The following is a 14,329-nucleotide window of genomic DNA, read 5'->3' as shown; positions in this document are numbered from 1 at the left end:
ATGGCTGAAGCTGACTGAGGCTTGGTAGTGGTTTTAGGCTTAAAGTAATTTCATACACTAACAAAATAGTTAAGATGGTGTTCGTTGCTTTTTGTTTGTAGTTTAATGGTCATTTTGAGCTTAACTCTTGCGATTTATTTGGTGTAAATGGGGCAGCCTAGCAGCTTGTACTGAATATGTCTCATTATGGGGGTATGGTATTTTCGTTCTCTGCTTTTAGCCCTATGGAAGGCCTGAACTGCTTAGAAATTCTAAGCACAAACATATTTGTGGAAGGATGAAAAGCAACAGCTGGTGTGTAGTAAGCTCCTTTATACAGCGCCGCTGATGAATTGGTGACCTGCACTCCTTTTGCTATTCTGATTCTGGTCAGTTTAGTAGAAGGGTCACGTGGGAGATACCGTTCTTTCACATCATCTTTCTGATTAGATAAACGGGGATTTAGAATGAGGGCACTAACCCCATTTCTTATTGAATTTTCACCCCTGCATATATGTTTTGCCAGACACGTAATCCTAATACATTTCAAACACATCTGTTCAAATGACATCGAAGTGGGAATTAGTTGAACACAAAACCAAAAGGAGGCTTTTTTTTTTTTTTTAAATTTCAGTTGACTGTGTGTCACACTGTTGCATTTCTGTTGTTTCAGTCCAATGCCGTTATGTCGTGTGCAGGTCTCGGGGAAAGGCTGTAGGGGCATTGCCTTATAGCAGAGAGCTGTCATTTGGTAGAAGTTAGAGAAGTGTATTTCAAAACTTTGGAGGCAGAAAGCTGCAGCGTTTTGCTTGCATGAGTTTCACATATGGTTTAATGGGTTGCTATGCATGTAAGTAAACCTGTATTTAAACCTCAAACTGCTCTTTGCTTAAAAGTTGTATTTTCAATTATTTACTTTCTTCCTCCTCCTTTCAGGCTTCAGAGTCAACGGATAGATAACCAAGATTTCAGTGATAGTCCCAAACCAGAGAAGCTAGTATATGAGGACCTTGAAGAGCACATTTCTCCTCTTGAATGTAAGTTTTAGTGCAATTTTAGACAGTTTATTTAACACCGTAGGGCTTAAGAGTTGCAAGATAATTGTCTTGACAGTTTAAAACTGTACCTGGAAAGGAGAAATTCCAGCTCATGCTCACCTGGCTCAGGTGATGAGTTTTTTCTTCTTATTTGCATTTTTAGAAAAGGGTACAGAGTAATAAATAGATGCTAAATTCTAGTTGGTTATGAAATTTGGGAACATTCTTGTTCAGAAGTCTTGCATAACCTTGTTTTGATTAGTACATGTCAGTCTAACACTTGCTTCAGAATGCTTTAAAATTGTGAGGGTTTTTGCTTGTTGGTTTGTTTTAAGGAAAGCATGCTAAATGTGTAAACTAACCTGAGGCCTTATTGTATTTACTGCATAAAACAAAATCACAAGGAGTGTTTTTCATTGACAGTATTGGAGCAGTATCACCATGTTGTAATTCTGCAGATACATTTCTGGAGCCATTACTACTCTTGTTGAGTTTTCGTTCAGTAACTGAGGCTTAGGTTATGAGTTAGAAGTTACTTTTGAAGTATGTATAAACGCGCAAGGAACACTTGAAATTGTTTTGGCATTAATCAGTGTCTTAGAGTATGTTTGGAACATGGCTAAGTTTCTGAAACACAATTAGCTAAGTTTCTGAAACAAATCTTTTTGTTTGTTTGTTTAATTTTTTTTTATCTACTTTGCTGGCAGGGAGACTTGTCATAGTGTTGTGTTTCATGTTGAATGCTGCAGAAATGTTTTCTTTTTTTTTTATGCACTGGAGTCAGTTGTAGAAAATTTCATGTGGAAGTAAGGTACTGCAGAAAAAAGAGAATAATAAAAGTTAATGTACTTTATTGCCATTTGTATGGCAATAGAATATGCCATTTGTATGGAAATAGAAGCACAGTTATGGGTTTAATTTCCTGGTTTCTTCTTAGTTCTTCCTAGTTTGAAGAACCTATTAATGGTGGCCCTGAGCAGCTTTATCTCCTTTTTTTTTTTAGCTGATACCAACTCCACCTTTTCTCTGGCCATTTCCTATCTTACTATCTCCTATGGAAACATGAGTTTAACTTAAGTAAAATTTTCAGTGAGAAGGATGTGAATAGTATGCTTTAACACCTTCCTCATTTCCAAAATTCATCATGTCTATAAAGTCTTGAGACTGACAGATGTCACTGGATCATACATCATTCACAAACTGATAGTGAAGAGCTGGTTGTTATACGGGAGACAGAGAACAACTGAGTTTCAAGAAAATATGCTTCACTGGTGTGTCTTCTCAAGTTGCTTTCACATTAGAGATTTTTGGGAACACATTTCAATTTTACTGTGTCACATATGTGAATGGACCAGCATTTTCTTGGCTGCTGGGCCTGAGTACCTGCTGTGCCCAAATAACTTATTACCAGTGTATCATTCAGTGGCACATGGTAGTCAGTAGGAACGATATTATGAGTTTGCATATACCAATGATTTCTAAATTAACAGTACTTTAGTTGAGTCAGACTGCCTGAATTCTCATGATCTACAAGGCAAATCAGAATGGCTAAAAAGGGGGGACAGTAACTTGGGAGAAATTAGGAGGGAAGAACGTAAAATCCAAGTAAACATAATATATAAGATATGAGAGGGGAAGAAAGGAAGTTGGTGAGAGTACAAAAAAGTCAATGGAGTGAAGGAGATACCACAGAATATGGGGCCCCTGATTTTGGAGCGGGTCCAGAGGAGGGCCATGGAGATGATCAGAGGGCTGGAGCACCTCTCCGTGAGGACAGGCTGAGAGAGCTGGGGCTCTTCAGCCTGGAGAAGAAAAAGCTCCTAGGGAGCCTTGAAGTGACCTTCCACTACCTGAAGGGACCCTACAGGAAAGCTGGGGAGGGACTTTTTTGAAGGGCATGTAAGAAGTAGGATGTGGGGAAGTGGTTTTAAACTGGAAGAGGGTAGATTTAGACTACATATTACGAAGAAGCTCTTTACAGTGAAGGTGGTGAGACACTGGAACATAAGTTGCCCAGAGAGGCTGTGGATGCTCCCATCCTAGAGGCATTCAAGGCCAGGCTGGATGGGGCTGTGAGCAACCCGGTCTGGTGGGAGGTGTCCCTGCCTATAGCAGGGGGTTGGAACGAGGTGATCTTAAAGGTCCCTTCCAGTCCAAACCATTCTATGATTCTATGGTATTAAGGTGACAGAAGAGAATGTGGAAAGCCTTGTAGCTGTATTTTGAGTGAGCTTGTCGTGGTTTTGTGATTTTTGGTTATTGGTATTGCACATCATAACATCATGTAGTGCACTGGGAGTTAGTGTTAATACTCCAGGTCTGGGCACCCGTCTGGAAGAGAAGAAGGGGCTTTACGGTCAGAGAGGAGATATAATCCCTGGCAAGGTCACCTGATGTGCTCTTCTTTCTCTGCTCTCCTCCCTGCTGCTCAATCAGACTGTGCATCTCACCTCAGTGTTATGGTGAGGCCTATCCACCTTTTGGACACTCTCTCTCATTATATTTGAGACAGAGCTTTAGCAAGAACTGGTTGGGTGTCGGCTGCAATTACTTTTAGTTATGTGCTAGTCTTAAAGACGTAATGCATCTCTTTCTGTCCATCCTGACAGAAAGGAATGAATATGTATGAGGAAGTTTGTATTTTTTTTCACTGCACAGTAACCATGGTTCTTACAGTACTGTTTTGTCTGTTTTTCCTGCTTATGCAGTCAACAGACTTGTAGAAATTAGAAATAGAAATTAGATGTTAATATTTAACAAGAATCTATTTGTGACAGGATTCTTTTTTATCTATTTCAACATTGCAAATACTCTGAAACATACCAATGCTTCACAGGGGAATAATTTTGCTGTTGAAAACCTTATAATTTAAACCTGAAGAGAGAAGGAAGTGAAATAATAAAGGAAAACATTTTCTTTTGAGTGTAATAATCCATTATTATGGTCTTATGTAAAACATACAGAATTGAGTTGCCTCGGCAAAGCTGGTAGCATCTCTTGCTGCTTGTGTAAAAAGCTGAAAATATTCTCACCCATACCAGAAAGATTGTGGATGCCCCGTCCCTGGAGGTGTTCAAGGCCAGGTTGGATGGGGCCCTGGGCAGCCTGGTCTAGTATTAAATGTAGAGGTTGGAGGCCCTGCCTGTGGCAGGGGGGTTGGAGCTTCATGATCCTTGAGTTCCATTCCAGCCGAAGCCATGCTATGATACCAGTGCTAGGCTGACACTTTGGCATAACTTTTCTGTGATGCCTTCGTCGAAAATTCCTGTACAGTAATTTTAATTGAAGAGATTCAGACCACGTTGAGAGAGAAACTGCTCAGTTTGGATGTGTTGTCATCATACAAAATACTTCAGTACTTACTGCAACGTGGAAAAATGTTTGAAACCTTGATAATATCTAGGCCTTGACCCAAAATGTAAGGAGATACGTGAGGTATCTGTACTGCATTACATGAGATGTTTGGAAAAATGGTTCTGTGTATTTTGGGTTGGCTGCCCACCACAAGTGGCAACATTTTGCAGTCTCCTGTAATGCTGGGATAATAACAGTTTGTGTATTTTGCAAATAAATCATGAAGATGGAATTGAGTACGATAGGGGAAGTACAGCAGTTGCCTTTTTTTTTTTTTTCTATTCAGAACCATTTTTCACACGTGAAAGTATAATGCAGAGTATTTGAGTTAACATTATCCATCCTGTGCCCTGAAGAAGGCAAAGATCCTAATAAAATATGGGATAAAGTAATTAAAAGTTGTTTTGTGTGCATGAAATGGATGAGTTAAGTTTGGACGTGTAATTTTTCTGCGATCCGTGTCACGATTATGTAAAGAAATGAAAACACTTTGGTTTTCTATTATATATTTATTCATGATTCTGTTTTGGCTTTGTAAACAGATGCGTTCCAATAGCTAATTTAAAAACTAACAATTCGGTAATTAAATAAGCAAGCACAGCCTCTGATAATTCTTCATCCTCAGGGACATGGTCAAGTTGGAAGGAAAATGCTCAATTAGTGCTTATATTTATGAGCTCTAATGCAGCCATTCCCACACTTTGTGTCCATTCCTTTGCTCTGCTATTGTGATTACAGAATAATGAAGCCATTGTTCGCATTTCTTCTCCAGATCAGGGGGACATTCCAGAGCAGTGTGAAAGTGATGTCTTGCATCCATCTGGGGACACTGTCAATGGAAACCATGTCACAGCCACTGTGCGAGCAACAGCCACTTCGCCGCAGGACTTGAGTGAGTTCTCAGCTCAGAAACAAAAGTGAATGCCCCTTTTAGATGTCAACTGCACAACACAAAAAGCTAAATATTGAATGTTCTGTAGGTCTGGGTGCTAAAGTGATTGAAAACTTTTCCCAAAAGCGTTATGCAGTAAAGAAGAAGGAATGTTTTCTTTTGCTTTACTCCACGAGGATGACTTTCGTCGCCCTAATTTTGGTTAAACATGTTTTTAATTAAAAGATTTTTATACTGTCTTCCCCCCTCCCTTCTTTCTCCAACTACTTCAGAGAGGATTTTGATTTTTCTTTTCACCTTTTTTTAGAATGATTATTAAATACTGTCTCTGTTCTTGGGTATTTTCTGTACTGTATGTGTGGACTATTTCTTTCTTTCTCTTGACTCCATTCACAAACTGTGTTATCACAACACTGATTTAATTCTTTGGGTGGATGGAGGTGATTCCAGTGCAGCATATGCAGCTGTTCTAATTGTGCTGGATAGCAACACTTATTTTTATCAAGAGCTTGCTAGCTTCTAACATAGCCCAATTTTTGGTTTGCCCATCAAATTGCCATCTGAATGCTGTTCCACTTATGTGGCTTTTCAATATACTGGTCACATAGGCAGTCCATCTTGCAGTAATGTTAAGAGATTTTTAAAGTACTTTGCTTTATAAAGAATTAGATCCAACCACATTGCTGAGAGGGAAAGGATATATAGCATGGGCTGTAAGGTAACAGATTTAATGAGAAAGTTCAAGATTGGAATGAGAATTGCAGAGAGAGATTTGTCAGCTCTGCGGCCCCCACTCGGGCTCTCCTGTTCAACTCTTGGGCAGTCATACATCAGGCTGAAATGTATTGAAGTGGAAAAAACCACTGTCAGATATATAACTGTGGTGTACATATAAAAAAAAAAAAAATCCAGTTGTTTTTCATTTACCCTTAATGCTATCCAGGAACCTGTAACTTACTTGAATGCTACTGTACTAGATTACAGAAGTATATATAAATCATATCAGAGAGGTTGAAATAATTTTTCACAGCTGTGTTGGATCGAAGAGAGACTCAAGAACAAAATACAGAAGACAAACACTGGGAAGAGGAGAAGAAAGCTGGAAAAGAAAGGAGAGAGGGAGAACAACAGGGAAGAGGGGAAAGGGAGCAAAATGAAATGGAAGAGCTGAAGAACGAGACGGTGATTAAATGTTTTAATTTCTGACAGTAATGGGGCTTTGTACTGCCATGTTATTTTAGATGTTAGAATAGATGTTGGTTAGAAATAGATTTTATTCTTTTGTTTTGTTTTTTAGATGAAAGTAGTAGAGGCAAAGTTCTTTAATACATTTGTATGACTAACCAAAGGATCTTGCTAGAATCATAGAATGGCCTGGGTTGAAAAGGACCACAATGATCATCTACTTTCAACCCCTCTGCTATGTGCAGGGTCACCAACCACAAGACCAGGCTGCCCACATCCAGCCTTGATCATCCAAGCTAGAGCTTGTTATGCCAAGTAACTTTTCCACTGAAAATGGATGCTTTTTATTCCACTCTTCATGGAAATGATTCATGTTCATACAGTTTCATATTGAGAATGCAAATGTCACCAGCTGACAAGCGATACACTTGTCATCTATCTGGTCTGCACTTGCTGCTGTGTGACATCACCAGAACGTCTTAATATCCATCTGTTCATTAGCCTTTATCCCCATGAACACCTTTAACTGGGGTGTTCATGGAGAACAGGTTATAAGACGACTGTATGGAGTTTAAATTCTTTTGAACTGATGAGCACATACTGAAATAGCATTTTTTTGGGGCCTTTTGGGTACTGTATAGTGTTGCCTTTTTTGTTCCTCCCCTCCCCCCCCACCTTTCTTCTTCCTCTTCCCACACTTCAGAGATCAGTTAATTCACTTCAGTGAATTACACAGCCTCTCAGTGTCAGCTCATCTTCTTCAGTCCACATGCAGTTGTCCACCTCAGCCCCGTTCTTTGGCCATAGAGAGAAGCTGGGACCTCAGTCCTCAAAGCATTGCAGGTATCCAGACAGAGAGGGTTTTCTTGAATGATGCTTCTTGAACTTGATCTTGAACTGCATGTAGCAAACGTAATGCTGTTTACACTGGCATATTTCACTAAGTTTAGCATAAAGCCCTGCAGGTGTTTAGGTGTAAAGGTAATTTTTGACCTGATCAGTATTTAATTTTGATTTATTATTATTTTTTTTTGTCTTAAAGTTGATCCAGGACTCGATGAAAATTGATGAAGAAGATAAGGGAGAAAAATGTGAAAGCAATAACTCTGGTGTTGAAGAAGTTGTAAAGGATTCTACTCCAAACCCATTAGAAAAATACATGAAAATAATTCAGCAGAGGAGAGAGCAGGAACTGGCACATGAGGTGATTATTCTTAAAAGGGGCCCTCAAAGTATTAATATATATATATTTTTAGGTATCAGTGTTTAAGCATAAATATGCCCTCAATTTTTAAAATCCTGTGTTGTTTAAATATGGTATTTTGAAATCCTAATTAAAATGCAGCAGTTTGGATCTATAAAGGTCAGTCTGCGTTCCACTACCACAGATGACCATATTGACAGCTCGAGGATGGAAGGTTTAGATTGGATGTCAGGGGGAATTTCTTCACAGAGAGAGTGGTGAGGTGCTGAAACAGGCTGCCCAGAGAGGCTGTGGATGCCCTATCTCTGGAAGTGTTCAAGGCCAGGTTGAATGGGGCCCTGGGCAGCCTGGTCTAGTGCCAGATCCAGAGGTTGGTGGCTCTGCCTGTGGAAGGGGGGGTTGGAACTTGATGATTCTTGGGTTTCCTTCCCACAAGCCATTCTGTGACAGAATTCAGCCTGGCAGAAAGAGAAATATGGCCTGACAGAGCAAGCACATGGGTAAACACAACTTCGATGCAAACTGCTGCATAATTCAGTCACTATCCCAGACTGTTTTTCCAAAGCTCTGTTATTCTACATGCAGTTCATTGGCAAAAAATGAACTAGCTCTTCCAGGTGATTTTTATTTTCAGATTGGTGCCCTAAAGAGCAGAAGCAATTATTAATCGCTTAAACCTTGATTTAAGAATCGGTTACAAAAAGTGTGTTTTTCTCTTGGCTGCCAGGATTCAAAAAAAGAAGAAATACAGGATGTATCACTCATAGAGGGAATCACATCTAGCGAGAAAGATGACAGGTAAGGATCATACATTTCTTCTAACAACTTCTGTTAATAAATACAGCGTGAATTAGGGCTAAGAAGAAATCTACCTCTCAAAAAGCAAAATAAAAAGCAGTAAGCTAGTAGTAAAAAGTAAAAATATTGGAATAACTGAGGATCGATTCTCTCAATTTTTATATAGGTAAGTTGTGAAATTAGAGTCTAGGAACCTACATTCCGTGATCTGTTTCAATAGCTGTTGCAATTAAAACTTATCTGCAATGGAGCAATGTCTCAGTTTCTTTATATAGAACTGAAGCCTGAGGGATTCTTCTTGGGTAATGACCCAATGAAAGTGTGTCTATGCTGTACCTAGCAGGTAGTCTGTTATTTGCATTGCCTTCAGCTTTGATTTATTGGAAGCATCGTGGACTTCTGACAAACTAGTTCACACGCTATTTCAGAGAGGTTTCTGACAGCCTGTGCATGTCCTACATTTCCTGTGGGTTACCTCTAGAGATCAATAAATAAAGATACGTTGCCTTTAGTTCTTATATGAGGGATAAATATCTCCATGCTAGGGGAAAAATATCTCTCTCAGTCCAATATTTTGATTTATTTGAAGATGTACAAGTGAAAATGTTTCTAAGGAAAAAGTAGAGTGCATTAAAAAATTACTTATATATATGATTCGGTATGATCTGTCTGTCCCTTTGAAGTGCTGTTGTACATAGCAGCACCTACGTTGGTTCTCCTGACTTACACCTGCATGGTGTTCTTTTCAGTGGGCGAGTACTACAGAAGTATGAGATGGGAATGCCAATGGATAGGGGAGGTGGCCCAGACCCTCACTGCTGAATTGCTTACTCAGTTCATAGGAACAGCACAGATGGACATCAACTAAAGTGGTGGTTATGTGCAGGCTCTTAAATTGTGTTGAACTTTTAACTTCCACTTTAAAACAAACATATATTTAAAATAAGAAGCTACTTAAGACTCATACCATATTTTCCTCCCCTTCTGTCCCACATACAGTGCTGCAGGCATTTCTCATGGAGACGATGATGACAACTTCTGGTGAACAACAGCAATTGCTTGGGTTTTTGTTTTTAACTACAATAAAAATGTTTTTAAAACACCTTTCTGACTGCGAAGTAAGTCATAATAAGCCCTAGGCCCAGGAATTGCAAGCTGTGCAGTTACAAATGAATAAAGCTGATATTGAAGTCCCACTGCTTCAGTCACTGCACTCTAAGAGTTCCGATGCATTACTGATGCAGGTGGAAGAGGAAGCAGTGTAAATTGGTGTGTCCAGGTGAATGGCCTTGGCCTTGAATCTCTAGAGTCTCCTACAGCTTTTGAGGTGTTGTTCCTCCCCTCCCACCCCCTTCCTCACCACTTACCAACTGCAGGTCAGGGGGATAACCAAACTTTGTTACATATACACACTGTTGCATGTTTTTAGAGGTATCTGGTGGAGACCCTTGGCTTGTGTGACTGAACCATGTACATTAACTTGCTCGTTACTGCTGCAGCAGCAGAAGTGAACACTTCTAAAGCAGCCTTTATCACATGTCTCACTTTGTTGATATTCACCAGCCCGGAATGGAGAGATTCAGATAAAAATGCTATTTGACTCATCTTTATTTAAGCTTTGCATTTTGTAGGTGGAGTAGAGGCAAGATTGTTAAACTTTATTTACAGTATAAAATACAGTATTTTTATCAATGGAGTAATTCTGGGTGGCAGCATCTAGTACAACTTGCAGTGTGCTGAGGCTGCTTCTCCTCCCCTACCTTAGAAGAACGTGAAGCCCAGTTTGCCAGAATATAGGAGCAAACCTGAAGGTCTGCCTTGAATTCATATGGATTCCCATAAATGAGACATACTTGACTTTTTGAAATTGAGATTAAAAAACTAACTTTATATGCTGCCAAATTTGACAAAAAGAGCTTCATTTTGTCTGCTGTCAGGGAGGGGATGGATAGTGCTTGTTGCTTTACGCTGACCTGGAACAACTACCAGTACTCTGTGCTAAGAAAACTCACTGACTTACCATGCTGAAGCACACACCTACAGGGCAGCCTCCTGCTATGCATTACCAAATGGACAACAATGAACAGAATGTGCTTCACTTCAGATAGAGATAATAAAACAGATGCGCTGGTATAGAGTAGCTACAGGTCTGTTTAAAATAAGCATACCACGAGTGTTGTCTATTATCTACAAATATTTATTTTAACACTTGGATGTAACTACAGGAAGCCCTTGGCACTGATAGAAAATATTGATTCACTGTTAGGTTACAAAAATTTATACATAGCAAAATTTAATGCTCTTTACATAAAAATATTAGACTACTTAAACAAAACTTCAAAAACTCCCAGTAATAGCTACACTGAATTAGAAAAGAATTAGGCTTTAAGACACTGCCTCCATTATTACCCTTATGCAAACACTGGGCTAGAACATCACCTGCATTGCCGTAGAAATGTCTCCTTCATGCAACAGGTAAGAACATACACTAGGCTATTTGTCATATTTGCTCTACACTGACCAACTCTGCCCCCCTTTTAAACTGTAAAATCAGACTTCAATATTTAACAAAAAAAGAAATTATATTTGCAGTTAACACCCCCCCAAAATGCCTCTTTTAATTCCGACTTCAGGAAATTTTGTGCTTCCTTTGACTTATACTCAGCAAGCAGTCAAAACTATCAAACCACACGTCAGCATAACATGGGTATGACTCAAATACTCTTTTTTTTTTTCCCCCAAACGAATGATGCATTTTACTTTTCCCCCAACATTTATATATATATATATATATATATCATATAGAACAAACAGCAAATATACCATCACTAATACTCAAGATATCACTGAAAGCTTCTGAAATAAAACATATTAATTAGAAGGCAGACTTCTATGGGAAATGACTTTAAGATGGCACCAGTTTGTGTCGTTGTTTTCTGAACACCACGTTTTCTTAATGTGCTAATTAATTTGTAAAAAGGAAAACACGTAAGCACTGACTATAAATTTGCTAAGCACCAAGATAGAGAAAGGTGGACATCCTGTGTTCTGTTTTATGGCTGTCATCGTTACTGTTTGTGTCAAACTCTGCAAACTTTCTCATCTGCTCATTTGGAATAGTCACATCAGCGTCATTTTAATAAGGTAACACTTTTCACTTACAATGTAGGATAATGGTCTCCTGCCACTATATAAATGCTAAGACATTTATAGAAAATAAATATTAAGGCAAAGCTGACATTTATTTTCAAAGAAGGGGATCATTATCCAGATCCAAGCATCTACATTCCATTAAATAGTTAATAAAAAGATTAACACTTGGGACAGCTGCGCAACACTCGGGTAAGCACAGGGGAGTGACTGCTGCATCGTAAAAAAGTGTGGCACAAAAGTAGATGGCTGTTCCTGTGGCCCGTGTAAAGAGTGTTCAGAGTGCCCTACTACAACTTAGGAAATGCTGCAACAGCTGTGCTTTCAAATAAGCACACGCTGCTGTCAGAAATCTCATCCAGCCGCAGATTCGTTTGGTGTATAAACCGAGATCCTAAATCACGCGTCTTACACGTGCCTGTGTCTAAGGGCTGCACAAATCCCTACTGCTTGCTGGTTTGGAGCACCCGCCACAGTTTTGTGCAGGACTTCATACTGCATGTCAAATAGCAAATATCAAAAGTCTCGAAGAATAATTTGGTCACTCATTGTGAAGTGTTGCCTTTTAAAATGCCTGGAATAAAACCTCCATTCTCTGTATGAAAGGATGGAAGATTACCCATGGGAAGATTTCCCTACGAACGTGTTCCAGGAGCTTGAACGTGAAGCTTTTACACTTCTCTATAATTTTGTTTGGTAGACACACATCTTACTGCAGAGCAGCTATTTGTTGATTTGTCAGAGCTACAGAATTCTTCTGCTGAATTACTGTGGCAACCATTTATGTGTAAGAATTGAGTTGCTCTTTTGACCGAGACTGGATATCCTGAAGCTCCTGCTCTTCTTTTGCTTTGATATCTTGGTAGGCCTGCATTTTGCTTGCATCCTTTAAGTAGGCCCAGTTAGAAGACAGTATCATGAGGAAGTGGATCTGGAAGAGAAGGGTGAGCATGATGGCTAGTGAGCATGTCAAGAGGCAAAGCAAGCTGCTAGTTAGATTAATAGACGCTCTTTACAATAACGACCAAAACCAAGTTACTCTACGTTAATAAGCATTCTGTTATTAAAACAAGCACAGAGGCTATTTTCAAAGGTCTCTAGAATTCTGCATGCTAATTTTGAGGTTGGTTATTCACAACTTAGAGAAAGTTAGTATCACGGTAATTAAATGAGCTACAGGGTTGTACGGATCAATTAAAATGCAGAATGGGGGGAAGTGAGAAAAATAAACGTTTGTTTGTATGTGGCAATTTAGAACATCTGCAAACTGGAGGTGCTCAGAAAAACTGCTTCCTAAGGTGGTGGTGCTTATGTATACTCAAGCCCAGATCCTGGTAATTTTTTTCCCCCAACAAGCAGATAAGAACTCCACCCTCCCCCTCAAAAAAGTCTGAAATTGTAAACGGTTTTATTTAGGTGAACAAGGCTACAGTAACACATGGAAAAGTTAAACAACAAAACACCAGTCCAAAACTAAGCAAAAGCATGCAAGATCTGGGTTAAGAAGTCTTAATCATGTATCGTTACAACTACATTTTCAACTCTCACTGTCTAACTTCAGGTGAAAACTCTTACATGTAGCAACTGTTTTTGTTTATTTTTTTTTTAATTGTGGGGACTTTTTCTAATTTGTGAATTCATCTCTTTCCAATTTCTTTTCTCCACGCTTCATGCAAAAAAAATCTACATCTGAAAAACACTGATTCACGTCTCTTTTATTCCCCCCAACAGTGTAAAAAATGTTTCTATGCTCTATGCATGGTTTTGCTTCCTGTGCAGTCATACTTACATTTTTGAGATCTGGCTACCGAGAAATCAGTTACTAAAGTGCAAGCCACAAATAACAAACTATTTATATGTTATTTCTTACTAGCTTGGGGCCCCAAACCAGAATGTGATTGTTTGACGCCGAGCTAATATAGGATGTATTGCCTTCCAGAGGGAGTGATTTGGCAATTGTTTGGAAATGAAGTAAAAGAAAATAATCAACTTAATCATCCAAGCACCAGAAATACAGCCAAGTAATTCATAGTACTGGAGCTTCTCATTTCTGCCAAAAGAGACTGGCACTTCTTTATTACTCTTTTTATTCCGTATTGTGTATATTCAGCATGCTCGAGGTTTTTGAAGTTGTCATTCACAGTGAAGAGTAAATGAGTAATTCTGTTCCAGAATATTTGTTTTAGAGAAGAGTGTTGGAAAGCAAAATGGAGCCGTCAAATGAAAACATCCCATCTTCAAAAGAAAATTCGTGAACAGTCCTACAGTAACTGAATCCTCTCAACATGACAGAATAGCCAGATCTCATCCACATCATAGTTCATATACAAGAAGTCATTTTATTAATCTGATAAGCTAAATGAGGCTTACTGAAGCTATTTACAATTACTGTAACAAAATTCAGAAAGCTAGACTTTTAGCCTAGGGTGTCAGTGGTATTTTTCAAGCTACGCAATGCAGCTCTTTACTGGGCTTATACAATTTAGAATTTAGTGCAGCAATCTTCCCGACTCTTAAACTTCAAAACAGCATAGTTATATGTAGTAGCCATCATGTAGATCAGCTGGTGGAAGAGAACAAAATACAGGAGAGTAAGACACAACAAGTCTCAAGCCCACTTGGGCAACTGTCGATACTTTTACAACAGATGCTATTTGGAGCTTCTTCCAGGGTGAAGATGCAAGATAAATTGCTCGCCATTTATCCCTTGAGTAGAATCTACATACAGAC

At 39.0% G+C, this 14,329-nt stretch overlaps 2 protein-coding genes across 14 annotated transcripts in view; one reads left to right on the top strand and one right to left on the bottom strand.

Annotated features, from left to right (window-relative positions):
• OFD1 (OFD1 centriole and centriolar satellite protein) overlaps positions 1 to 9,553 on the top strand; it is a 29,424-nt gene extending 19,871 nt beyond the window's left edge. For 3 of the 4 annotated variants that reach the window (XM_031596083.2, XM_031596084.2, XM_031596085.2), the window contains exons 17-22: positions 916 to 1,016; positions 5,143 to 5,262; positions 6,293 to 6,444; positions 7,490 to 7,651; positions 8,379 to 8,449; positions 9,449 to 9,553. In XM_031596083.2, the coding sequence (XP_031451943.2) occupies positions 916 to 1,016; positions 5,143 to 5,262; positions 6,293 to 6,444; positions 7,490 to 7,651; positions 8,379 to 8,449; positions 9,449 to 9,494 (652 nt within the window). In that variant the 3' untranslated portion in view covers positions 9,495 to 9,553. Of the gene's footprint in view, positions 1 to 915; positions 1,017 to 5,142; positions 5,263 to 6,292; positions 6,445 to 7,489; positions 7,652 to 8,378; positions 8,450 to 9,448 lie in introns of those variants that run through there. The other variant, XM_090125374.1, reaches the window with a different exon arrangement.
• A 1,705-nt stretch (positions 9,554 to 11,258) lies between these two features.
• Positions 11,259 to 14,329, bottom strand: part of GPM6B (glycoprotein M6B) — a 106,805-nt gene continuing 103,734 nt past the window's right edge. For 8 of the 10 annotated variants that reach the window (XM_090125439.1, XM_031596092.2, XM_090125465.1 and 5 more), the window contains one exon: positions 11,259 to 12,530. In XM_090125439.1, the coding sequence (XP_089981565.1) occupies positions 12,381 to 12,530 (150 nt within the window). In that variant the 3' untranslated portion in view covers positions 11,259 to 12,380. Of the gene's footprint in view, positions 12,531 to 13,299; positions 14,163 to 14,329 lie in introns of those variants that run through there. The other 2 variants (XM_090125443.1, XM_090125461.1) reach the window with 1 other exon arrangement.

The sequence above is a fragment of the Phasianus colchicus genome, chromosome 1 (genome assembly GCF_987193195.1).
Source record: "Phasianus colchicus chromosome 1, bPhaCol1.hap1.1, whole genome shotgun sequence".
In the NCBI taxonomy this organism is placed as follows: Eukaryota; Metazoa; Chordata; class Aves; order Galliformes; family Phasianidae; genus Phasianus; species Phasianus colchicus.
This window is presented reverse-complemented; position numbering and strand designations above follow the sequence as displayed.